This window comes from Trichoderma breve, chromosome 2 (genome assembly GCF_028502605.1).
Source record: "Trichoderma breve strain T069 chromosome 2, whole genome shotgun sequence".
Lineage (NCBI taxonomy): Eukaryota > Fungi > Ascomycota > Sordariomycetes > Hypocreales > Hypocreaceae > Trichoderma > Trichoderma breve.
In genome coordinates this window covers 6,043,012-6,068,486 of record NC_079233.1, presented here as the reverse complement: position 1 = coordinate 6,068,486, position 25,475 = coordinate 6,043,012, and the positions used below count along the sequence as shown (strand labels likewise).

Genomic DNA, 25,475 nt, shown 5'->3' with positions numbered 1-25,475 from the left:
GCGGCAATGAATTCACACGAGTAGTAGCATATCTAGTACCCATCTTTCCGCTTATCGATAATTACATCTTGATAATTTTCTAAGGAAAAAAAAAGTTTCCCACCAATCCATCGCCCCTCGTCCCCGCGATATTGCAACAGTTGCATTTAATATTGTAATAGACCAGAGATTCCGTATTCGCCATGGCAAAAGCCGACAGATCGAAGCGCAACAACGCTTCCAGCGGTCCCTACGAGAAGCCCAGCGGAGGAAGCTCATCAAAAACGAACAATGTCTTCAAGTTCAACACCAACTTTGGCCAGCACATTCTGAAGAATCCTGGTGTCTCAGACGCCATTGTCGAAAAGGCCTTCCTCAAGCCCACAGATACGGTCCTCGAAGTTGGTCCCGGTACCGGTAACTTGACGGTTCGCATTCTCGAGCGGGCCAAGAAATGCATCTGCGTCGAGTTGGATCCTAGAATGGCGGCCGAAGTGACCAAGCGAGTGCAGGGAAAGCCAGAGCAGCGGAAACTGGAGGTTCTGCTGGGAGACGTGATCAAGACGGAGCTGCCAGCCTTTGACGTGTGCATTTCAAACACTCCCTATCAGGTATGCTTCGATCGGACGTTGTATTTCATGATATGATACTGACCAAAGTAGATCTCGAGTCCCCTCGTTTTCAAGCTCCTCTCTCTGCCCAACCCCCCTCGATGCTCCGTTCTCATGTTCCAGCGCGAATTCGCCCTCCGTCTGACAGCCCGCCCCGGCGATGCCCTCTACTGCCGTCTCTCCGTCAACGCCCAGTTCTGGGCCAAGATCACCCACATCATGAAGGTCGGCAAGAACAACTTCAGGCCCCCTCCCCAGGTCGAGTCCTCCGTCGTGCGCATCGAGCCCAAGATGGGCAAGGACCGGCCCAACGTCAGCTGGGACGAGTGGGACGGCCTGCTCCGTGTGTGCTTCGTCCGCAAGAACAAGACCCTCCGCGCTTCCTGGCTGGGCACGAAGGAGGTCCTCGCCATGGTTGAGCGCAACTACCGCACCTGGTGCGCCATGAACGGCGTGCCCATCGACGAGAGCGTTGTCGAGGGCGACGCAGAGGAAGACGACGACAACGATATGGACATGGACGAAGGTGCCAACGACGCTGAGGACGCTAGCATGGACGTTGACGACGGCGACGAAGATACTCCCAGCTTCTTCAAGGATCTCAAAGCCGCCAGCGCCAACACCCCCAAGACCAAGAGCAAGCGCAAGAAGACAAAGGTCGCCGAGCTCGTCCGCGAGAAGATCCGCAAGGTCCTCGAGGACGTGACCGAGCTGGCCGACAAGCGAGCTGGAAAGTGTGACGAAAACGACTTTTTGCGTCTTCTTTTTGCCTTTAACGAGGAGGGCATTCACTTTTCATAAAAAAAGACGATTCCCACCTCTTGATTTTCTCTTTGTGCTTCCTTCCATCTTTCTTCCTCTCTTCTTTTACTTGAGCTGTTTCTTCTCTGTTGGTTTGGTTGATATTCACGACATGTAGTGCCTTCAGGAGGCATGAGTTTACGAAGAATACGTCTTTGTTTAGCTAGAAGACAAGGTATTTCATGATTCACAAAATGGTACGGCGAGTGGGGCGTTTCTAGGCGTTTACAGAGCTTTGAAATAGGCATTCGAAGAAGCATCACGTTTTTTATCCCTTCACAATACACATATTATTTCAAGCACCCGAATATAGCAATTATAAGAACTCAACTTTTACCAACAAGTCTACCAAAAAATTATATACATCCATCAATATCGTCATCGTCGAAATCATTTTGTTCACTGTATCTTTTCTTGCCTCTCTTGTACTGTAAAAATATTGTCGGGCATCAATCGACCGCTCTCCTTATTCTAAGACTTTGCACCATCCCCTCTTTTTTTCCTCCTATCAAAAAAAAAAAGTAAAAAAATGTGTGTGTGAATGGGATCGACCGCCTATCATAAACCGTTACAATTACAAAAATGGTAGTTGCCACTTGCTCATCTATGTTGCGTATAAAGAAACTCCATCCGAATGCCTCGTGTGCTCCCTGTTTTTTACTTTTCATCTTGTACATTTGTGTTTAGAAGGGGAATCTCCGTTCTCCGCCAGAGGTTGTATACCACATCAAAACCAAAAATAAAGGAAAAGAAGTAAAAGAGAAGGAACAAAGAAAAGAGAAAGAGAAAGAAAAGGAAGGGAAGAGGCTCTCCTCTCCCCCCCTGGTGAGTCTGAACACACACAAAGACCCAAAAAACACCTCGACTGGGCCAACTTTGACCTTGCCAATAACCGAATAAGCCATGATATGGTTGGAAATTTCAATCCAACGCCACTGCTCCATAAGAAACCTCGCTATGCGCGCTCGATGTACACAAGCCAAAAGGAAATGTGAAGTTTAAAAAGAAAAAGAGAAAAATAAAACGAAAAAGAGAAAAGGGAAGAAAAGCCACCAAGGAAACAGCACAATATTAACGTAGCATACTCGAAAAAAGTAAATGTCTTCGTTTTATGCCTCGAAATTCATCGCTGTGACGTTGGGTTTCTTGGGCGGGTTGTTGGCCGAATTCGGTTTGACTGTCGTTCGTCCCGAGACGGTAGCGCTGCGAATGCGTGCGCTCAGGGGAAGGGTATATTTCACCACGCCCTTGACAATGAGATCGAACTCGTTCTGGTAAATTCGCTCCCAGCGCTTAGAGCCGCCCGCAGTCCCATTCCCAGGGTATGGCAACTGCATTTCGCCGGTAGAAGAGGAAAGGCCCTGATGGAATAGTGATCCCTCAAACGTCAGGGGGCTGTCGAATTCGGTTATACGTCCAAGGAGTATATTCGGCTTTGTCTCATCCTCGCCTCCAGGAGTAGTTGGATCATTAACAGGGTCGTCAAACGGACGGACCAAGTTGTCCTTTGGTCCATCGGGATTATCCCACCAGTCCGAATCGGCACCCCCATACTCCGACTTGGCGAAAATCTCCAGGTTCGCATGATCGATTGTAACAACAACAATGTTCGGATTGTGCGCCTTGACGGTGACATCAAACATGAGAACCTGCTCGCTGGTGACGACATTGTGGATGGAAACAATTTCAATGTCGCTCAGGGGTTGAGAAGTCGCAAACATGAAGCCAATGGCACCCGTAATGACCAAGAGGAACATCATGGTAAGGACCAGGCAGGCGGCAAACCGGTTGAGATACGACGACCTCCTGGAGTACGATTGTGACTCGGCCTGCCGCAAGTTGTGCGGACCACGCCTGAATCGTCCTCTGTTGCGGCCGTTTTCAAGGAGAGGCGTATGCTCGTCATCTGCACCAGTGGTTTCGTCCAAATCGTAGCTTGATGACATGTGTATCACCGAGCGCTTGGAGTTCAGGGGTCCCCGCATGGAGGGGTGATTTCTCGGACTGGGGGGGCCAGAAGAGTGACGAGAGTTGGCCACCTTGGGCCTAACCGTGTTCTGGAAAGGCGATTCATTGTCAAAGAGGGAGGCATGGCCGTTGCCCGGCTGTCGACCCCAGCGGCCTATGTGGTGATGCTGCCGAACAGTTCCTCGGCCAGAACCGCTCGCACTGCGGCCCGTTCCCCTGCCATCCTCGTCGCCGGTCAGCATGCCATCGTTGATAGGACCGTTGACGTAAGTATTGGAGAACTTCATGCTCTTCTTAGGTGCAGGGCCATGGCTGTCCGTGATACCATATATGGCCCGCATGTTGGGGCGGTCGCCCTGGCTGACTATGGATGTTGCACTAGGTGTGCGAGAGTGGAAGCGGCGCGAGACTCGATCGCCAACGTCTGGGGGGTTAGAATCATAGACAAATGTTTCTTCCGAGTCGGAGGTGTTAGCTTCATCGACAGCGTTGGCAATCTTGGCTTCGAAGATGTCCGCCTTGGATGATCCTAGTAGCAGTTTAGCACAAAGGTTTCCTCGAGACCACAAAATGCTTCACATGGAGTGAAAATTGGTTGCTCAAATGAACATAGAGACAAGAGAAACTTACCATTTCCACTATTTACTGGTTGTTTGCGGGATCTCTTCTTTTCCTTCTTGGGGGGCTTGATAGTCTCTGTGCTCTGCTTCGTTCTCAGGGTTCCATTCATGCCGTCAGGCTTTGGGCCTACGGCCAAGGCCACCTGGGGAATGCTTGCTACGGTCTCGGTCTCCACCGTCATAGTCTGCGTAGAGCCTTCAGGTCTGGCTTTGGCTTGCTTGGAGAGCATAACGGCACTCGACTGCCTCGAGAGGAGGGGTGGAGGGACAGAGGTGGTTCTCCTGGAATCGACCCTGCTGTCGCTGCCATTCTCATGACCCGGAAGCATAGGTCTGGCTCGTAATGTCCGGCCTCCATCTACATCTGATAGATTGTCGGCATATGAAAACTTTTCCCCAGCCTGTTCGAAGAAGGGAGAGTCCTGCTGGCGGCGGAAGCGAGTTGGGGCATTGGGCTGGCTGACTTCCTGAACGGTTTCCAGAGGCCCGCGGCCCGGTGATCGGAGACCGGACGCCATGTGTAGGTCCTCGGCTTCGCTTTCGCTGGTGGCCAGGTACTGAGATGAATCTTGCAGGACGGGAGATGGGCTAGGGTGCTGTACGTTGATAAGAGGAGGATCCTGCTCGCTCAGGCGAGGCGTGGTGCTGCCGTTTCTAAGCAGTTGCAGAGGAGGAGAGCGTACACGGGGCGACACGGGCCATTTCGTGGTGTCTCTCAACTCGGACGACAGTGCAGGCTTTTGCGGTGCGGGTGCCTGGACGTGGATCTGCGAGTCTTGGTTGGCGGTCACGGGCACGAGGGTAGGCGTGGTGGTCGCGGAGAGGCTTCGAAGACCGGAGGCAGGCCCGCCGAGGGTTGATGTTGACTGGACCTGGCGAGACGGGCTCTGGCTCTGAGCCTGCTGGCTGTTATTCCGTGATCTTGCGCCGTTGATCCTGCCCGACGTTGATGTTGCTCTCCGGGGATGACGGGTCGGGGAGGGGTCTCGGGAGCCCATGGGTGAATGGGTGACGGAGTCGCTGGCGGACGAGTGTGTTGACGTCGCCGTGGCAGTGGCACTTTCGCTGGCAGTGGCACTGACACTTGGATTGGCACTGGTGCTGGACGTCGTACCGGACTCAGGCGCACCAGGTGTGGGCTGATGATTCGCCATGTCGGGCCCGGCCTGTGTGGCGCCCTCGCCGTCAGTCGCAGCAGCCGGTGGCCTGTTCATGGCTGTGGATATGGAAACAAGTCGTGGGTTCGCAGAGCATGCATGCCAACGGGGCAAGCCTCTACTGGTGCTGGTGCTTCGGGATGCTGGTCTGGTTACTGGTTCTGATGAGTGGGAACGGGTGCGAGGTTGACGGCCTAGGCCCGGCTCATGGTGGTTGGCTCGCCGATGCTGCGATGCGGGAGGATCGGATGGGCGCGATGCCCAACGTTGAAGCCCTTCTTCCCTTGCGTGGTCGTACTCGTACTAGCTCTTGGTGTTTCTGGCTGGATCCTGGAAGCCAGCCAATGGGTTCGCCTCAAGGGGGGGCGTCAGCGGAGCTCAAGCGGTGCAGCAGATGGAGCCTAGAGGGAGTGTCTGGAAGCAAGCTCGCACAGAACTGAATGACAGAAAAAAAAGAGAAATATTATTTTCGAGCCGGGGAAGAGGATGACGGGCCAGAGAATGGGGCCTTTGGTTTTGGGACGCGGAGCGGAAACAAGTGCGCAAAGGATGACACAATCAAATCGGGTTGGCCAAGATGGTGGGACTTTGCTTCAGGGCCGCGCTAGCACCAGGAGCAGGAAGGTATGGAAGGGTGTGGGAATACGATGGAAGGGGAAGAAAAAAGAAGAAAAAAATTAGTGACTGTGAGACTGTGAGACCGTGAGAGGAGAGAGCGAAAAACATGGGCGTGCGGGAGTGGTGCTAACTCCATGGAGGGAACTTGGAGCCGACGGGAGGGTACGATGTGAGTACAAGTACAGGTATGAGTGAGTACATGTACATGCGACATGGGCGCAAAGCACTGCGACCAGGCGGTAGCACCAAGTACAGTGCGTGGGGGAAGTACAGGGCTTGTACCCGGGCGGCTGCGGGACTTGTGATTGGCACAGGTGAGACAGCGAGATTCGGCGGTCGGTTGATGAAAACCTTGTTGCAACACCAAGAGAGAGCTCCGGTTTTCTGTGTCAGTGGTAGGGCCTAGGAGGGAGAAGAAAGCCCTACGGTACTCCATACGATTTTAGGGGACCAAGGGGAAAGGCGAGGATTCTCCTTTTTCCATCATCTGGAGCAGGGAGGATTTCAATGGTTTCACTCGAGCAATATACTTGAATGTACGAGTGCCAATGCCAATCAATGCTTACTGCGGAGATGGCTCGGTACTGTACGAATACGTGTATCATAAGGGGATTTTCTTAGTAGTAGCTATCCCTGGACACTTTATTGCAGATATAGATACGGGAAAGAGTAGCGATAGTAGAAGACAAGTCGGGGGCCGCTGAGCTGACTACTATAGCAAATCCTACAACATAAAACGCCGAATGGCTGACTGCTTGATTGCCCTCGTCTTACCATTTGTTACAAACAAATGAGTGCATTGAATATCTTACTACTCCGTACAACCTCTAGTACCAATTCAATTCACTAGGGCATGGGATCCGGTGCCGGTGCCAAAATGAACCTCGCATCGAGGGCATTGGATCATATCAATTGAATCAATGTTTTGCACCAGCAGCGCATTAGCATTAGCACCTCGCCAAAGCACTAGCCCCAAAGCCCAACCTCTTCGGTACGGGGCAGAGACCTGGCCAGTGCCCCAACCGCACTGGTCTGCTGACTGCTGTGCCAGCATCTCCTCGCTAGCCCAATGTACAGGCTACAAGGGTCAGTCCAGTCTCCCACTGCCCTGCCACTGACTGGCCTTTGTTTACTCCTCCAAGCACTCGACTCGACGACTCCAGTTGCAGCACAACATTGCCAGGTGGCACTCGGAAGGCAGAAAGAGCCTGCAGCTAGTCGGTCCGTGAACCAATGGACAAAGACACGCCCGTCGAGTCCACGGTATCAGGTAGATTGATGGTGTCCTCCACCAAGCTGTTCAGCTTAGTGGGCTATTCATCAAATAGAGTCACGGCTAGAGCATTTGATCATCCGGGCTGGGCTGGCCAATTTCATGCCGTCCAGTTGATTTCTTATATCTGACCGCTCGGCTTCGCTAGATGGCACCATCTCAACGACACAAATGCGACACACAGGGTCGAGAGTCGCGCTGGAGCCGCGGGAGCAACACAAGACACCAGCACCATTACTAGGCAAGGACGTCATGAAGCATATACGGTGCCGGCCGAGCCTTGCCCAAACAGAAGCCGGCAATTCATTTTTTTTTTCTGCGGCCCCCAAGGACGGAGAAGAAAAAATGAAATGAAAAAAAGAAAAAACCTGGAATCAGACAAGCCATGCCGATGAAATGGGTGGTGCAAACACAGGCTCGCGGCGGCCCCCGATTCGAGCTTGCCCGATCCACTCACGTCATGGACAACAACAAACATGAATCCACCTCCCGACTGTATGGATGGGTTTCACTCCCGCGCCCAAAACAAAACCTGCCGGCACCACGGCACAATTTGCAGCCTCTTCGGATACTGGCAGACCTCGTGAATGTCTGAGAAGATTGTCTGGGGCTCTGAATTGATGCCGAACCATGGGGTCGAAATGCCCGTGCTAATTAGCTCGTGAATCGAATCTGCGTTCCACAGGCTCCCCCAACAAGCGGCGAGCGACCAAGACAAGATCCCTAAAGAAAAAAAAAAAAAAATTACCGCGGGTTTTGCTCCGCGAGCCGCGTTCAATCGGTTCAACAAGTTCCGTGCTTTGATTAACAGCTCCAGCGACGGGCTAGCAGGTGCTTTGCATACATTTCCATGTATGTACGCATGTTATGTGTCAGTATCACGTATGCGAAATGCCACCTCTGACTAGTCGATGCCTGATAGCGCCCAAATAAGGCAGTAGGGATTTTTAGGATACCCCGATCCATTCCCCAGGATTTCCAGCGAGAAGAGGCTAAGGGCGGCCAATGCCAGGGGCCGTCCCTTGTCACCATCTGCTCACCATCCATCCATCGGTCTGTATAACTCAACGGGCAATTGCCAGACCAGAGCACAAAGCAAACGTCGTCTGCATGAGCCCTGCGCGCGCAAGTCATGTAGACAATTTAAAATATCAACCCAATCCTACTCTGGTAAAATGGCTCAACCGGCCGGGGCAGCCCATTCATAGGGATGAAGATTTCCCGATGGAAAGAACCGGGACGACGCTCCCAGTCACAGCGCGGCTGTCGGTAACGGCCCAATGGATGGCTCGTCAACACATGATAGTTGCAGCCAAAAAAGCCAACGCCAACAAACCAGAGGCTCTGGCAGAGATGAACAGACCAGTTTAGGCTCAAGCTGCCACCAGCACTCGGGCCCGTCCCGTTCCATCCGCCCGCCGAGATTAACTCGCTCTTACATCAATAGCACTGGCCTGACAACACCAACACCAACACCAACACCAGGGAATGCCCATCACCACCCGCAATAGGACTGTTACACATTGTTCGGGGCTTTGGTCATGAACGCCCTCAAGTCTCCAATCACACTGACGGCATCTCCAACCTGTGACCACCAGATGGAGCAGAGGCAAGCACACGTACTCGTCCACGTACGTGCCGTACACCCAAACCAAAAAAAGAAGCAGCCAAGTCCTCTTTTGTCTCTCGTCTCTTCTTTTTCTTTGTTTTTTCTCCCCTCTGCCTGACTGACTCTTATCAACCTCGCTGACGACCACACCCAGCCCACTTCTCTCTGTCTGCCTCTGCAGTGGCACCCCCAAAAGCAACTGGCCCTATTGGAGCCAGTCCCCAGCAGGATTCTCCCATCAGCCTCTGCCGCCAGCCTCTCACAGCTCGACACGATAGATGCCACCCCTGTTCTTGTTTCCATAGTAGGCGCATGGCCCTAACCTGCGCTTTTTGCCCCTTGCCGTCCCGCTTGGGGGCCTGCAGGCGTTTCGACTCGCGTTAGACCTGGATGGGCAAAGGTCTCTATCTCTTTTTTTTTTTTTTTTTTTTTTTTGGCTGGTCCCTCTCTTTCTTAGTCGTGTCGTGAATTCTCCCGTGATAGTATCGCAAAGAGGTATCTACCTTACGTACTCCGTACTACTCATCTACCGGTAAGGTATTCCGTACTACTCAGTCTCATCTGTGGCTGGATTCTTTATGATGAATAATGCACTCATTCTCGCTTATCCTTGCCCAGCAAACTCGACGCTTGATTGGAATCTTTCGTGCAGAGTGCTTTACCTTAGTAGGAGTCGGTAGCCGTTATCGTAACACCAGTATGGTTCTTTGTCCTAGCAGTATGGCGCATATCGCATATCCCGCGTCTCTGTATACTTGTTTCTTCAAATGTATCCAAAGCTTCACCAAAACAAGCCACCCGTGTCTCCCAACGCCTCCCTCCATCCCGTGTACAGCTGCACTCATATCCTAATGAGTATGAGCCAATGTCAATCTAGGCCTATCGGCCTCTGGGTTTCTGCACAGGTGACCACGCCTCCATGTCGTCCCACCAAGGCTTTGCCTGCTTACATGTAGCTACCGAGACACCTCCTGCTGGTATATACAAGTGTGGTAAGGACGTTGTCGAAGTGGTTTGTCCTAGGAGTGTCTAATTCGGCTTGAAGCCGAAAGGATTTAGAGCAGAGCTTACAATATACAACAGCCTTGGTAATAATAGCATACTACCTTAATACATTAGTAAGGCGATTTATACTTGGTAGTACTGGTAGTAATATCGTAGTGAGGCATCTTGATATCGGCTCCTCACGTAAGTACACCGGGGGCCAAGATATGGACACAGTAACGCCCGTCTTTTGCCAATCTATCGTTAAGCGAACGACTGCCTGATCAACCGCAAGGATAAACCCATCGCCACACTCTGCCTGTATGGTGATAGTTTATATGTACGAGTATGTACGCATGTAGACGAATAACCCTACACATACGCCGTACATTAGTTTCGACTCCATAGTTCCATCTTGTCCCCAATCATACTACATCAAGCTGCTACGTTTAAATTCCCATTCAGCCGCCACTCGTACGAGCCACTATACTCCATCAAAGTCCCTTGCCCAAAACAGTAGCACTCTGTAGATTCTCGCGAAAACAGCCACCATCACTAATAACTTACACGCCTCTATCGTTGCGATCCCGCATCGCGCCTAAACAAAAACAAAACCACCCCCAACAAGTCCCCAAGTCTCACAAGACCCAGGACCCTTTTTTTCTTTCTCCATCACTACTATCCCCTACCTCTCTCTTTCTCTCTACCTTACCGTAGTTAGCAAAGCCACCTCTCACCGCCTTACTGCAACACAGTCCACACGCCCGCATGCACCGTTATGCAACGGGTCCTCTCATCCAAAACAAACCGACCAAAAAAAAAAAAAAAAAGGACAGTGGCCATCCCACTCGTGATCGCACGTTGGGCATCAATCGTGCTGTAAGGAGATAACCTTGCATACCTTTTGCTCATCGCTGCATACAACACAACACACACCACACACACAGTGCTCAGAAGACCACACAAGTGGAGAGCATGTCGTAAAAAGAGAGCATCACCAGGACCATGGAGAAACAGAAAAAAAGGGAAAAAAAAAAGAGTGTCACTGAGGGCGTTATCCCTAACTGACATGTAACAAGCGGTCAATAAAAAAAAAAAAAAGCTAACTAACAAAAAATGTAGGAAAATAGTAAAAAAAAGTACTCTGTAAATAAACACAAAACGCCCTACGCGAAAAGAAAATGGAGCTTCGCCAATTCTTCAACCGATTTTTGTGCAGCATCTGTGCTATATGTACTCCGTATATACATTATATACATTAGCGAACAAAATAATAAAAAAAACACCGGATCACTTTATGCAATTTTCCAAAATGCCATCTTCGAGTCAAGCTCTTGCAGTTTCGCGCCGGAAGCCGCAGCAAGCCCACCCATCCCTAGTTGATGTATGTGGATAATCCTCCGTACTACATGCACGCGTTTGTCTCGTCGTTTGTGAGCTCCTCAACTGTGATGAAATGAGATTCCGAAAAGGGGACATAGGCAAACGACTTGATGGTTTTCATTTGATTCCCTTCTGAATCTGTTTGCCATACATGATGCTGCATGTCTAGAAATCCCAGGAGTGGCATCGACATCTCCACCATGTATGCAGGCAAAATGTATGTTCAAAGTGCTTGCCCATGGCTTACATGTAAGATATATCATATGTATCAATTAAACAGCTACCTAATCCAACGAAAAATAACTCGGTAAAGAAAAAATCAAGAAGCACCCCCTATCACCAACTTCCACCAAACAAACTACCTAGGTTTACCTACCCGCATATATGTCTGTCTGTACATTGTATGTATATGTAATGCACGTCGTTTTTTCCTTTCGTTCCAATACATAGCATCTTTCGTCAACCAATAGCCCAATAATATAGAAGACGCGGCCCATCATCCTTCGCGTAACAACGTCTTCTAACAATAATAATAGTATAAGTGACAAAAGAAAAAAGGTCATACATAAAAAAAGAAAAAGAGTACCAAGACAAGGTTATATATGTCATATCAAACTGTTTTGCAAGTCATTTACTTGTCATTTGTCGTCATCGTCGTCTGTCCAAGGATTTTTCTATGAGTAAAGAGGTTATCCAAACCGCTTTGCCCGCCGGTCTGGCCAAGGCGTCGTTGTTATCGTTATTTGCCGTGCGTATCATCCCTGATGTCGAAAAAGAAGCATTCATACTGATCCTAGTGTAAAGAAATTATCCGTTGAATATCGAAGTAGTTGTTGTGCTCCCGTGGTAGACGCCTATCCGAATCCCTTCATGATTCCAAGTTTCAAAAAAACAACTTTGGCTCATTCTTTTTTCCCTTCTTTTGTTTCTCGTCTTACTCTGGGATAGCAGGGCTTACTGGCGAGTTGTCGTCCTTCTTTCCACCCCAGCCCCAGCCAGAGATCCAGCTTGCCCGCTTGTTGGCGTTGTTGTCCTTGACGGCATCTGGGTTCTCCTGGACCAATCTCAACGGGCGCGGCTTGCCGCCGCTAAAGGTCTTTTGCTTATCGGAGTGGGATCGCGGTGGCGATTGTGACGGCGGCGTTGAGATCTCGCCAGACTCGCCGCTTAGGCTTGATGTCTCGCTTCTCTCGCCTCTCGTGCCTGGGAAGTTTCCGGATGAAGGAGCCTGGCTACCGCTAGGAATCCGACCCGGAGTCCCAATCACGCCGGCGGTTGGGAAGAAAGCGTGCGAGTGTCGCTGGTTGAGCGGTGGCGAGGCAGGGCTATCCGGACCTCTGTACATCTGGCTAACGAGAGATGCAGCTCCTGGGAACTGATCGCTCACAGGTCGCGAACGTCTATTTATTCGGCCAAGACCAATGGGAATGCTGGGTGCCTTATCGGGGTCGGTGTGGTCCGCGATCGGAGTACCATCAGAATTTTGTATGATTGAGAATGGTCGCGGTCGTGTTCTCCCAGCCATGATGGGCGCAGTTCTAGTTCGCTGCAGGATGGGCTGCCCATTAAGCTGGTTGCTGAACCTCGGGCTGGTAGGGCTAGTAGGGCTGGTAGGGCTGGTAGGGCTGTTGAGCTGCGTGTTGATCTGCGGCTTCTCAATAGGCGGAGGTGGTGGAAGGTCTTTGTCCTTCTCGGGCAAGGGGGGCTTCATGTCTGCTGATTGATCCAGGATTGTCTCAAAGTCCTGATGCTGAAGCAGGCGCTCGATGATCTTGTTGATGTATAGCGTGAGGGCCTTGTTCTTCTCCTTGAGAGCCTTAAGCTCGCTCTCGAGGCGGCGGTGGTCAACGGTAGGCTCGCCCTCGGACTGTGTCGCGTCCGAAAGCTCATCAGCGAGGCTGGAGCCGCCTGTCTTGCCCTCCAGGGCATCTAATGCCTCATGGTTCACGGTCGGGCTCATGTAGCTAAAGTCGCTCTGGCCAAAGTCTCCCTTGAGAGTCTTCTCCTGAAGAAGCAGTTGATAGCTCTCGTTGTCCTCCATGAGGCGCGCGTTGGACATGCGGGCCTCCATCAACTGACGCTCAACCTCTTGCAGTCTGCCTCCGCCCTGATTCTCGGTCTCGACCAGCTTGATCTGGGCTTCTGCGAGCTCAAGGCGCAGCGACTCAATAAGCTTGTCCTTCTGAAGGATCAGCTTGGAGCTATTTCGCGAATCGCTTCGCTGGAGGGAAGACGGGGGAGCGAAGCCGCTGCCATCAAGCGAGGGCGAGGCGCTGGCTGCTGTAGACATTTCAGAATTAGCGTTAGATCCAACGACTGATATCGACCAGGAACGTTGCTTACATTGCCTCGATGGTCTCGGGTCGTCCTCAAGACTCAATTTCTGGGCTAGGGTCTCCTTTAATCGTGCAATCACCATCTGCATCTCCTCCTCTTTCGTTGCCATTTCCTCCTTTTCCTTGAGAATGGCGCTCCGCTCAGCCTCGTAGATTGTCTCCATCTCTCGAATCTTGCGGCCGGCTTCTCTCTTTTCGTTTCGTAGTGTCTCGATCAGCTCATCGTGCTCATGGACCTTTTCCTCGAGCTTGGCCGACTCCTTGACCGCATCGTCCAGCTTGGACTGCAGAACCTCGGCCTGTCGCCTGTACTGCTCCGACTGCTTCTCCTCCTTTTCCAGGCGCTGCTGGAGATCCTCCAGTGCGGCAGCAGCGGCCGCCCGGGCGTCGGAGTCTGTATTGCTCATGGCCGTGTCTCGTCGGGCAACAGCCGCGCGGGCAGAGACAGGATGGACGGATCTCGTCCTGACGTGTTGTCCGGTGGGAGTGGCCGAGCGCACGGATTGGGCTCGCGTATGGGTTGGCTTTGGAGGCGAAGTGCCTATGTCTGAACTCGCTCGGCCGACTGCGATAACCGGCGGTTTGTTTGCAACCGTAGACATGTCGAGGAGGGGAGGATGCAAGCAAGACGTCCTTCCGTCGAGGTCGGTGAGCTACTGTTGGTGAAACGCGCAAACGGGGCCGTCTGGCGCAGCGCCAAACAAGTTCGTCTATGGGATAATTATAATTATGCTGCGAGAATGGCCAGTGGTGAAGAGGAGAACTGCAGGCGTTTAGGAGGGATAACAGGCCACGAGGGTTTGGTCTGCTTGGTTGGGCTCCACCTCGAATGTGTCGGTGGGCAATTTAAAGGCAGAGTTTCACGAAAAAAGGTACCTCCGCCAAGGGTTCGGCACCGCGTGTGTGCGAGGTACCCGTACTGCAGGAGTACATTTTCGTACAGTACCACAGTCCAGCCACTCGGGGGTTGAGGAGGGATGGATGCGGTGACGAAAGCGGGCACAGCAGGACCCTTTTGTTACGGATTAATCCTCCGTGGTTGCAACTGTTACTCCTGTTTTCGCTCTTTTCTTCTTCGTTTTTTTCTTCTTTACCGTCATCCACAAGGGAGAACGTCTTCCATGCCAAATTACGGGAGCAGCTCTTCATGCCTCTTCTTAAACAGTGCATGACTTTGATCACAGCGCCCTGCATCTTTTCCATGCCAGGACGGGTGCCTGATTGGGTCAACGATGTGCTGGAGGGAAAATCACGGGCCACTAAAGGCCCCTAGAGTCGCTCCACCCCCACTGCTGGACGCTGCTAGAATCTCTCCAAGTCTCCCCTCTTCTCCTGCTCGGCTCCTCTGCGGACGCAACGCAACGTCTCGCCTCCGCCGATGCGCTGTGCTTCTGTGCGCTGGTTTCACTGACCGCTTCTCTGCGCTGGACTGGAGACAAACAGCGCAATTCATCCTTTTCTGGAAAACAGAAAGACGCCCCTTGACCAGAGCTGGCTGCTTAGTCATTCAGATTCTTACTTGAAACGATGAGACAAACGGTATTAGCATGAGTCAATGCATCTGTTCCTGTTTGCAGGTCGTTCTTTGAGACATTGAACAACCAAAGCGTTCTGACACAGTGAGGCGCAACTGAATGCGGTCACTGCAAAGTACCGGCTACAAGTGCGAGTACATCGAGGCCTGAGAAAGGCTGTGGTTGCTATAATTAAAATCAGGGCTTCGCTGAGGACTGGCTCAGCCTTTCCGTGGCGAAAGTCATGTGCTAGCCACGGCGTACCTGAAAGCGTGTGCCACCAGTCTCGTGAAGATGACAACGGCGTCTCCCCGCAAACTCGGGCTGTAAGAGTTTTGACTAATCGTCATCGCTCGTCTTCTGGGCTCTGTTTCTATTTTTGAGTGCCAATAACGAAGCCGTGCTGGTCTTTCAAGTTGAAGTAAAGTGGACGGAAGTTCTGTAGATTTCATGAGCCACAATATGTAGGTACGCTCCTACTGTACACACACGCAACTGAAGCTGCACTGTGAGGCGGTGGATCTGGCATATGCCTCAGAAGCATTCGATTGGCATCCCATCACTCATGCATCCCCCTTTTTCAACCGGTTCGCATCTGCATTCTTGCTTCAAAGCCAGCCAATGGGATTTGTTACCAGCTTCCACGAAGCCTAGCAACTGGGCAACACATACGTTTCATACCGCCAGTTTGACCTGGTCGAGAGATATGCAGGTAGATGGCGAGTTGCAAGTAAACAGATTCCGTGCGTCATCCAGTATGGTAATCGCAGGGGCATTCGACATACACGGAGTCACTCTGGCAAATGGCATGCAGATTCAATTCAGCTTGACAGGGGGAACAGTCTTCATGGCTGTATTATTCCATTGAGATAACTATCACTTGGAAATTTCTGGGGCTTTTTTCATCCCCAAAGGATTTGCCTTCCTAGTAGATGATGTCTCGCATCAAAAGTTTTCGTCTCGCACATAATGTGAAAGTGTATGGTATCCATATTGCCCTTGAACCGTTTTACCCCCAACGCCGTTTTGAATGCACTAGATTTTGGCTATTTAAGCCTGCTGGTCGCTGAGGATATCAGAGTCACCAGCATCCAGGATGGCAAGGGTGGAGCAGCGGAAGAGCTTTCCGCAGGCAGTGCCGAGCTCAATCTGTTTTACGAATAATGTAAGCCAAGGTGAACCCTCCAAAGTCTGAAAGACTTCTTCTCTGGGCAATTCCGCAAGAATTGATAATTCTCGGGTAGCAAGAGTAGCTTCTGAAAGAAGCGAGAAGTGTGTAATGGCGCAAGTAGATATACCCGTTTCCAGGTCTTCACTTGTCCAGGGCGTCTGAGATTGCAAAACTTACGTTGTTACCAGCGAAGTGGTGGATGGGAGCCTTGGACAGCATGCTGTAGTACTCGAGTTCACTCTTTCTCAGGGGAGGAGTGTTGCCAGCAATGATGATCAGCTTGGCCTTGCCAGATCGCAGAGACTTCAGAGTAGACTTGTAGCCGAGAGTGACTGGCAAAACGATGTTAGGATTTTTTCACAAAGCATCGCAGGATATCAATCTTCGAGGAACCAGCAACATACCCTTTCCGGACTTCATAACAAGCGCCAACTTGGAGTTGATGCTGTTGGCATCCTTCTTGCTCTTCTTTTGGGGGGCCATTGTGATTGATTTTGGGCGCGAGCTGCGATCTTGCGATTAGATTGATGCGGTTGCTGAAGACACTCTGAGCTCTGAAAAAGTTCGTGAATTTAGTTTTCTTTTGGCATGCACCAATTTAGGCGGGGCCAGGGCTATGGAGAGCCTAGCCAATGAGCGCAGAGTTGCCGTTTTGGTAAGCCCTAAAGCTCCGGCGTTTAAGCGGATCACAGCGGAGATGAGTCAAAGAATCCTTGGATGCTTTGAAATCAACCCAGCTGTTTTTCTGAAGTGGCGCCGGGACTCCTTGAGTTGGAATTATCTTCCCCCAAACATCATCAAACAACCTCAAGTACCGTTCAGCGAAACACCGACAAAATGGCTCGCCGTCCTGCTCGTTGCTACCGATACTGCAAGAACAAGGTGAGTTTTGCTGCAATCTCGCATTCTCGTCGATGGAGGAATTTTCTCTTTTTTTTTCGAAGCTTGAAGATAAAATATCAGTGGAGTGACGCAAGAGGTGGATTATAAATTACAAAAAATGAGGCATCCTGGATGGATTTGCTGTCACTCGCCTTGCAACACTTGGACTCTTGAGAGATGCCTTAGTTCTGCATCATAATATGGACTTTACTGACATCCTTTCGCTTCTTAGCCGTATCCCAAGTCTCGGTTCAACCGTGGTGTCCCCGACCCCAAGATCCGCATCTTCGATCTTGGCCGAAAGCGCGCCAACGTCGACGACTTCCCTCTCTGCATCCACCTCGTCTCCAACGAGTATGAGCAGCTGAGCTCCGAGGCCCTCGAGGCCGCCCGTATTTGCGCCAACAAGTACCTCGTCAAGCACACCGGTAAGGAGGGTTTCCACCTCCGTGTCCGCGCCCACCCCTTCCACGTCGTCCGTATCAACAAGATGTTGTCTTGCGCTGGTGCCGATAGACTGCAGACTGGTATGCGTGGTGCCTGGGGCAAGCCCAACGGCACTGTTGCCCGTGTCAACATTGGTCAGATCATCATGAGCGTCCGCACTCGTGACTCTAGTATGTGACATTCTTTCCTTCTTGTTTCCTACAGCATGGCAAGATCAAAGTGTATTAACAATCACTCTTTAGACCGTGCTCTGGCTCTTGAGGCTCTCCGACGATCCCAGTACAAGTTCCCCGGCCGACAGAAGATCATCATCTCCAAGAACTGGGGTTTCACTCCTCTCCGCCGCGAGGACTACCTCGAGCGCAAGGCTGCCGGCCGTGTCAAGGTCGACGGTGCTTACGTTCAGTTCCTCAGCAACCACGGTTCCATTGAGCAGAACATTCGTCGTTTCCCCGACGCTTTCTCGTCCGAGGCGTAAATAGTTCTTCTTAATGTGGCATCTGGGTTTTAGGTTGGCGTAATTATGGCATGTCAGATAAGAGATTTCTCGATTTGAGAATCATCAGTTAGGCAAATCAAACCATTGTGCGTTCAGCACTAGACATGCTATGTTCTATTTTACATATGGACTTGTTGCGATGAATAATATGTCGGGATATGGATTCCGTCCGAGCTAACAGGTGAAACGAACTGTGTTCACCCCTGAAATAGCAGCTTACACGGCTTCGTTCTCAGTCACCGTCACCTTGTGTTTCCATAACGACCCACCGGTATCTTGGGAATTCCAATGATACTCGTATCACAGCCCTGTTCTGTGGAATACACTCGGCGTGTTCGGCTGGAAAGTTTTTGATATCATATATCAAGGGTGATTTGTAACAGCAGGATACAGTCAGCAGAATTTACAGTGCAGAGCCAAGCTTACATATAGCATCAGCCACCGTGGTAATAATTGCCGTTCTAATCCAGGAACAGGTAGCTTTGCTCATCTCATCCGAGAGCCGGTGAGAGGTTCTATGACGAGACCACCTGACTTGCGTCAGTGACACAATGGTCACAGACGATGATGTATGGGCGCTGATTCTCATACTGTTGCTTAAAACGGCGCTAGGTTAGATACATGATCGGTTTTGTTGGGGCTGCATCTTGGAATCAAGACAGTTGGTTGGACAAGAATTACACGCATCCTGTTGAGACCGATGGGCGGGCAGCACAATAATAAGGATGGCACACAGGTGACGGGCTGGTGGGGGGAGGCGATGCGTATCCATGCCCATCGTACTATCAGACGCAGGGTCCTTTTTTTACCCTTCCGTGCTCTTCGACTCTTGTCGCAAAATGCATCAAAAAAGGGTCCAGAAGTCGGAGGGAACCGCTTGCTGAGACGATTACTGCATCTCCGCCGAAGCGCCGCCAACGCCGAAGTATGCACGAGCGAGTCGTGGGTTGCGCGCTTTTGATGGCGCCATGGAGTCAACGACACGGGAACTGCAGTGGTGGCGGGCACACATCAGCATCCTTGCGGATCAATGGCAGTGAGTTTGAGATGCGGCTGCTACGAAACAATGTGGAAGAAGAAGAAAAAAAACTTTTTCTTTTTCGTCCTTCTTTCTCACCATCAGCCGCCCTTTTTTCGCTTTTCTCCGGGCCGTGGTTCGCATCTAGATTGCATGCATCAAGCATAATCAGCCCCAAAGTGCTTTTAACCGTGATGGGGGGGTTGCAGCACTGAGGGATGACGGGCCCAGTAGTGAGGCGTAAATGTGACGCAAAAAGAGTGAGTCTCGCCGTAATATCTTATCTAGAGATTTGCAAGGTGAGCGCGCCAACCGAAGTGTAAGTACGGGCTAGTACCAGCGATGTCTCCCTCCATGGGCCTCTAGCGGCCAAGTGGTGCTGTCGTCTGCGTCGTCTGTGCCGCAAGCACGAATACTGAGCGGCACAGTTCAAGCCCACTACCTGGCAGTACCTCCAGATCACCATTGATCCAATGTTATAGCGCCTCCCCTAGTAACCCAGTAGCGCTAAGAGGCTAGCGGGCCAGCTCACTGAAGCCGCGTCGACGGTGCTGTCTCGGAACCTCTGTCGGGCGTGGGAGTCAACGGCACAGGTGGCTGACACTGGCCTGACCACTGTCCAAAGGCCAACCAGCACGCGAGCACAGCACACCCCCACCCTGGCCGATCAGGCCGTCCTCCAGGTGGCCTGCACTGCTGTGGTGATGACGCTCGAGCTGATAAAAACAAAGGCCCAGCCTCCTCTCCTTTTCCCGCTTCACTCGTGCGTGTAGCCTTTTCACTTGCTCGCCCCAACCCCAGTCCATTGGCGACTGGTTCGATCTGCTCCCTCATCCCTACCTAGGCCCTATCATCTTCTCCTCTTAAGCGCTCCACTGGCTCGGCGTCGCCAGACGGGTGCTGGGGCTCCTCCTTCACCGATCAACTTCTGTCCCCGTTTCGCCTTATCGCGACCCTTCCCCGATAATTACAGGATAACCGACGCTCGCAACCCACACCGAGCATTTTTCTCTTTTCTCTTCCTCCAGGTCCCGCAACCATGGCATTTCAGCAGCAGCCAAACCGCCCGAGCGTGCAGCGAGCAGCTCGCTCCGCTGTTGGTAGCCAGGGCCTTTCGAGGCGATCGGCGCGCAGCACCTATGACCAAGAACCAGAGGAAGCGCAGACCTGGGTGCTCTTCTCGCCTCCCACCGATGTGACCACCACCTCCTACCTCACCGAAGATGAACATGACCAATCGCTCGAGACCCCCGGCCGGTCACGAGTAAGTGACCTCGGCAGCCTCAATACAGTTGCGAGAACCGGTTCAGTGGCGGCAGCGGCTCAAAATGACGAAGCCCAGTCATCGGCTCTCTCTGCGGCTGTTGATGAGTCTCAGGATGATGCCGAGTTGGATAGTCTCGATGGCCATCTTCCTGGATTTAGATCGTTCCCGAGGAGTAGTTTTATGATGCCCGTCCTCCCAGCCCACGATGGCCTGGGATCATTCCACTTAGACCAACCTACGCTTGGCCAAGACGCGCAGGACCACATCTTCCAGTTCGAGAGATTTAACCCCAGGCGAGTACGAAGAAGGCTAAATAGCTTCGATGAAGCCCAGTTCGAATTGGAACAGGCACAAGTCCAAGAGGCCGAGAAGAGGCAGCGGATTGAAGCCTGGCGATTGGAGCATAGCCGCATCATCCTAGAGGAAGTCCAGCGAGAGGCACGGCGGACGAGGATGCTGCAGCAGAAGCGGGTTGTTACACAAAAGCCCGTGCCCAAGGCGGAGGAAGCTACCGATTCGGAGGACATGACCTGGCACGAGGAAGATCCCGATACCCACCCAGAAGACAAAGAAGACACCGAAGGTTTCATTACGAGAATCACTCGCAAGGTACTGCGCGATATTCTCGGCATAGATGAGAAGATACTATCAGTGGTGCTTGGTGGCGACCTTTTAAGCGACGAGGAGCTATCTAGGACGCCGCGGCCGTCAGAGCATGGCCACGACGAACCGACCGCGGAAACAGAGGAATCATGGCACATGCGCATCCTTGAGACTGTGTCGAGAGAGCTCGGCTTGCTGGTCAACCATCTCTCAAAGCACCCTGGTGCCTTTTCGACGTATTCGCATGTCCATCAGGTACCTCTGCCTTATGCCGGTCTGCCTGCCATACCAGAGACCGCAGACGGCCGCACCTCTACCTCGGGGCGTGCCGCGGCAGACAGGCATGGTGAAAGCGCGTTCCCTGAGTTCAGGCCTACCATGAGGCATATCCCACGAGCGACCGACAGGCCATCGCAAAGGCCAAATGCGCAAGACATTCTATTACACGATGTGTCGATGGCCGATACATTTACCCAAGAGGAGTGGGAGCAAGAGATTGATATCAAGCTGGTGTTCCGATACTTGGTATCACGCTTCACATCGCAACCCGAGCCTACATTGTCTCCTGAGTTGACGACCCGTCCGGTTCCTGCAAAGCCGCAAGACGCTGCCGCTAAGGCTGCCAGAGTAAGGCAGCACCACCCCCTCACCTCCCGGACTCGCCCTAATGAACGTCGAGCTTTCAAAGCAACTGCACCTAGCAGCCCCGTGGCTATGCGACACCACAGTAGCTGTGCCAGCCAGAGCACACGACGATCAGCCAGGAGAAGCAGCGTCTCATCGAGACACTACTGGGACATTGGAGGATCCATCGGAACCGGATCAATGATTGCCACTGCTCCCAACGCCCCGATGGGCAGCTGGGGCGAAGTTTAAAAGAAGCGATGCGCTGTTTATACATGGGTTTACTCGATACATTCACATATTCTTTCACTTTTTTTCTGGCATGGCTTACAGCAGCATTATTAGGCGAGCATTGATTTGTTTACTTCCATTCAAGAGCAAGGCATAATGGATTTTGTTGGCGCGAGACGAGTGATGTTAATGATGGGACATGCTGGGAAGCGGCGTTTCTTTTATTTTCCTTTTCTTTTCTTTTACATGGCTTGGTTATAGACATATTTGGACAAATCCATACTCAAAGATGAGACCACGGACCTTTTTCTTACAAAGGGACGCTCTCAACCCTCTCCCAAAAGGGGGGATTTCGAATATAATCACTTATTGACTTACGACGTGGCATTCCATGCATCTGATATGCGGCTGAGAGGAAGAAGAGGGGTCTGTATGGCGCGGAAGGACTGAGGAAACGGCAGTTAGTGGCTCGATGGCATGTCGTGTCCATGCAGGGCGGGAAGGGGGCCCACCGGATCGAACCCGTGATGACGATGATGATGACGAGACGAGGCTATGTTGATCATTATTTTCTCACTGTGTATGGAGTAATTGTTAAGCTGTATTCTTCGATGTTGATTGCAGAATCATGAGTAACTCATAAAATAAATAGGTATACTATTTAATGAGGTCGTGTGGAATTACAATGGATGATTGATGATGGCACGGGGCCCACGAGAGAAAGATTGGGTGGTGGGGCAGCCTGATGAGAGTTGGGGGGGCTTTTGTTGGTTGGATGCCGTCGATGTGGGAGAGCCAGCATTTTGTGATTGAAGACATAATCAAATATGAAGATACAGAGTGAGAAGATCTACCATTACATCAAATTTGTATTTCTCGAGGATTTGAATGGATGACGACAGGACTTGATGGCTACTTGTATGTTCTGTTTGATTGATTCCGGTGAGACAGCGCCACGCCGTAAAATACAACTGCTAAATAGGCACTTTGACATTAGTGCAAAAAAGGCACGGGCCATGCCGACAAGACACGGTGCCCCATTGTATTCGACCGATGCCATTGGGGGGAATTGCTTTCCATTGTGGGCAGGCTTTTGGACCGGCGTGTTTAAGCACTGGTCGCGTTTCAAGGGAGATGGGAGATGGGATTTTGGGGGGGAAGAAGATCACCGCGTAAAGTGGTCGGTTTTGTTGGCGGGGTGGGAAGGGAGGATGGATGGATGTTTTTAGTTTTGGTTTTGGTGAAGATGTTTTTGTTATTGCGGTTTTTGACTTATTTGTTTGTTGATGTTATTGTGTTATTGTGTTTGGGAGAGGGCAGGCTGAGTGTGTTGATGGTAGTTCATATCACCGCTACTATGTGATTTGTATAGAGTAGATGACTGTAACAGTTGAGGCCTTCTAGATGATGAATTTGTAGCGAACAACACCAGCGACAACGGGCTCCCGTGTGTATAAGGTGACATTGGGCATCAAGGCCCGGCAGATGCGGAACCAGGACGAATGAAAGAGTACCCCAGAGGAACCAGCGTCGGACAAGATGATGGCTGCATTATCCCTGTCTGGCACTCTCCAGTCATGGTCTCCCCAAGGTCACCAACGAACGGGCATCTCGCAGCCATCAGGTGCAGCGCTTTTGCACCTATTAGATTCGATACCGTCTGGACGAAGCCGTAAGACTACATAGATTCCGATCGCAAGCAACCACTCAAGACGTCCATCTGATGCGCCTTATACTGTAAAAGTGCCATCTGTTGCTTCCAGGCTGCCATTCCGCAATGTGAGGCAACCACTCGCTATCTAGGACTCCGTAAGAGCTGCAGCTTTAGCCGTGCCTGTCTCGTTCTAGCGGGCAGAAAGGCGCGTTCGAGGGAGCCGAAATGTGGAGAGCCAGACCCAAAGCTCCCACCTTTTCGATGCATCCCCGTGCTTCTGCTCTCCCGCATCCCATCCTCTTACTCTCTTACTCTTTACTTGACAACTGCCTCTACATTTTTCTTCTGCCGTCCGTCTTTGCTTCTACTTTCTCTCCAGTCAGCAATGCTTCGCCCGCCATAGACCGGTATAAATACTCTACCGTCGCCCGCATTTTCGCTTTTACCCGCTCCCTCGAGCCACCATCGTGGGCATTCTATTTCCGCTGCGACCTCAACCGTCCCGACACCGACAGCTGCTCTCAACCGCGGCCTCCACAAACTCATCTTTTCTTGTCTTTTCTTCGTTCTCCTCTACTCGTGCCATGAACTAAGGCCGACCAAGCCTGCGACCCGTCTGGGCCTGCTCATGTGCGACGCTCAAATCTGCGTTCCTCCGAGATTGAGCGCATCACCGCCAGCCTGTCAATTCCGCAACGAGCGAGCCCGACGCTTCCACGACTCCTGATCCCCTTCTACTCACATTCCACCGCTTCTCACGCTGGACGCAATCACGACTTATACCAATGGCCGCGAACCCATTCGACACACCTCAATTCGGCGCTGAGTTCTTCGACCTCTATCATGAAACCGCCCCAGTCGTGCGCACCGCCATTCCTCAACTCCCTAGTGGCGGGTGCAATTATGTGGACTTGACGCCCGGCGCTGGAGGAGCGCGATGCGGCTGCCGTCGCTTCTGGTCTTTCCAATCTACGGGAAGCCCCGTCGTGGACCAGGCTGGATGGTGCATGTGCAACCATCATGCGTGTTTCCATGATGAGCGACCTCGAGATCAGCCTCAGCCTCAACCACTGCCACTGCCACTGCCACTGCCGGCAGAGAGAATGCCAACTCCCAACACCGGGCTCGACCTCGAGAAACTACAGTCTAGACAACGACTAGACCCCCTAAGCCCGACTCTGGATCTCATCTCACCAAAGGAAACGGCGGCAGTGCTTGGACCCGAACTCATCAGCTTCAATGGAGCTCCCCCGCTATCCTTTCTACAGAAATCCTTCGACGGTCCCTTCGATACTCTAGGAGCCGTTCCCACGCCCAAGCAGGCATCCAACTCAATGCCGGATACAATGGCCTGGACAAACATCATACCACCAACCCAACCAGATGCCCGTAATGCATTGCCACCTATTCCTGCTCAGTGTCTCATGTCCCAGACGGCCTCCACCACTTCTTCCATGCACACCAGGTACCTCAGGCCCTTTGCTGGGAAAGGCTTACAGACTCTCAGCCACAATAGTCCAGCTGGAATGCTACAGCAATCCGCTGCCCAGACTGCTTTGCAAGAATCTCCTACGCAGCAGAAGACTGCGAGCGTCGAAGAGACATTCGTCTTCTTGGCCCCTGATGAGGAATCACCCTCACGGCCGGACACTGCTACTACCCAAATCGAACCCCGGGTTGCAGCCGCAGTTGAGGCCATACCTCGTGAGACGCTGAAGAACCTCGCTGACACTGTCGGTGGCCACGCACAACGACTTGATAGGCTGGAGACGCTCTCCTTCTCCGGCAGCGCCCACGAGGAGTGTCAAGACAAGTATGAACACATGGACCTTCGTGTCACTGAGCTGGAGAGCAAAGTAGAGGACATTGAGAGGCGCGTTCTTGATGACAATGCAAGTCTCCGTCACGATCGCCAGGAGGATGCTGCCAGCCCAAGTATGGTTTCGGTCAGCTCCAGTGCGGCTAACCGACCGAGTCGCTCACAAGAAGTATACAGCCAGCTCCAGTCGCTACAAGCCCAGGTCGACCAACTTCAATCCATCATGCCTACCTGGAATAACCCGTGGGAGGTCGAGGTTGTCTTTCTTCCGTTTCCTCTCAAAAGGGTCTGGCAGCATATGAACCTATTCCCAACAGATCCCAATACCGAAAATGGAGACGACTGGACTCAGCTTCCCATGACGCTGAGCACATCCACACCTAGAGCCCAATCTCCGGCTATGGGCG

At 51.9% G+C, this 25,475-nt stretch overlaps 7 protein-coding genes across 7 annotated transcripts; 4 read left to right on the top strand and 3 right to left on the bottom strand.

Moving 5' to 3' along the window:
• Window positions 1-182: 182 nt before the first annotated feature.
• Window positions 183-1,391, top strand: T069G_04041 (ribosomal RNA adenine dimethylase domain-containing protein; the record flags this gene model as incomplete). The annotated part of the gene is made up of 2 exons (XM_056171251.1): window positions 183-590; window positions 642-1,391. 2 exons carry the CDS (start codon window positions 183-185, stop codon window positions 1,389-1,391), a joined length of 1,158 nt encoding a protein of 385 aa, XP_056032143.1.
• A 1,109-nt stretch (window positions 1,392-2,500) lies between these two features.
• On the bottom strand, window positions 2,501-5,193 carry T069G_04040 (vacuolar segregation subunit 7 domain-containing protein; the record flags this gene model as incomplete). Its single annotated transcript, XM_056171250.1, has 2 exons — window positions 2,501-3,888; window positions 3,990-5,193. The coding sequence occupies 2 exons, from the start codon at window positions 5,191-5,193 to the stop codon at window positions 2,501-2,503; spliced, it is 2,592 nt and encodes an 863-aa protein (XP_056032142.1).
• A 6,744-nt stretch (window positions 5,194-11,937) lies between these two features.
• On the bottom strand, window positions 11,938-13,941 carry T069G_04039 (uncharacterized protein; the record flags this gene model as incomplete). Its single annotated transcript, XM_056171249.1, has 2 exons — window positions 11,938-13,283; window positions 13,347-13,941. 2 exons carry the CDS (start codon window positions 13,939-13,941, stop codon window positions 11,938-11,940), a joined length of 1,941 nt encoding a protein of 646 aa, XP_056032141.1.
• Window positions 13,942-15,903: 1,962 nt separating this feature from the next.
• On the bottom strand, window positions 15,904-16,507 carry T069G_04038 (ribosomal protein l7Ae/L30e/S12e/Gadd45 family domain-containing protein; the record flags this gene model as incomplete). The annotated part of the gene is made up of 3 exons (XM_056171248.1): window positions 15,904-16,002; window positions 16,202-16,356; window positions 16,429-16,507. 3 exons carry the CDS (start codon window positions 16,505-16,507, stop codon window positions 15,904-15,906), a joined length of 333 nt encoding a protein of 110 aa, XP_056032140.1.
• A 354-nt stretch (window positions 16,508-16,861) lies between these two features.
• T069G_04037 (ribosomal protein l16p/L10e domain-containing protein) lies at window positions 16,862-17,831 on the top strand (the record flags this gene model as incomplete). The annotated part of the gene is made up of 3 exons (XM_056171247.1): window positions 16,862-16,906; window positions 17,139-17,523; window positions 17,596-17,831. 3 exons carry the CDS (start codon window positions 16,862-16,864, stop codon window positions 17,829-17,831), a joined length of 666 nt encoding a protein of 221 aa, XP_056032139.1.
• A 2,078-nt stretch (window positions 17,832-19,909) lies between these two features.
• T069G_04036 (uncharacterized protein) lies at window positions 19,910-21,616 on the top strand (the record flags this gene model as incomplete). The annotated part of the gene is made up of 2 exons (XM_056171246.1): window positions 19,910-20,134; window positions 20,213-21,616. The coding sequence occupies 2 exons, from the start codon at window positions 19,910-19,912 to the stop codon at window positions 21,614-21,616; spliced, it is 1,629 nt and encodes a 542-aa protein (XP_056032138.1).
• Window positions 21,617-24,034: 2,418 nt separating this feature from the next.
• T069G_04035 (uncharacterized protein) lies at window positions 24,035-24,873 on the top strand (the record flags this gene model as incomplete). Its single annotated transcript, XM_056171245.1, has 2 exons — window positions 24,035-24,714; window positions 24,771-24,873. The coding sequence occupies 2 exons, from the start codon at window positions 24,035-24,037 to the stop codon at window positions 24,871-24,873; spliced, it is 783 nt and encodes a 260-aa protein (XP_056032137.1).
• Window positions 24,874-25,475: the final 602 nt, after the last annotated feature.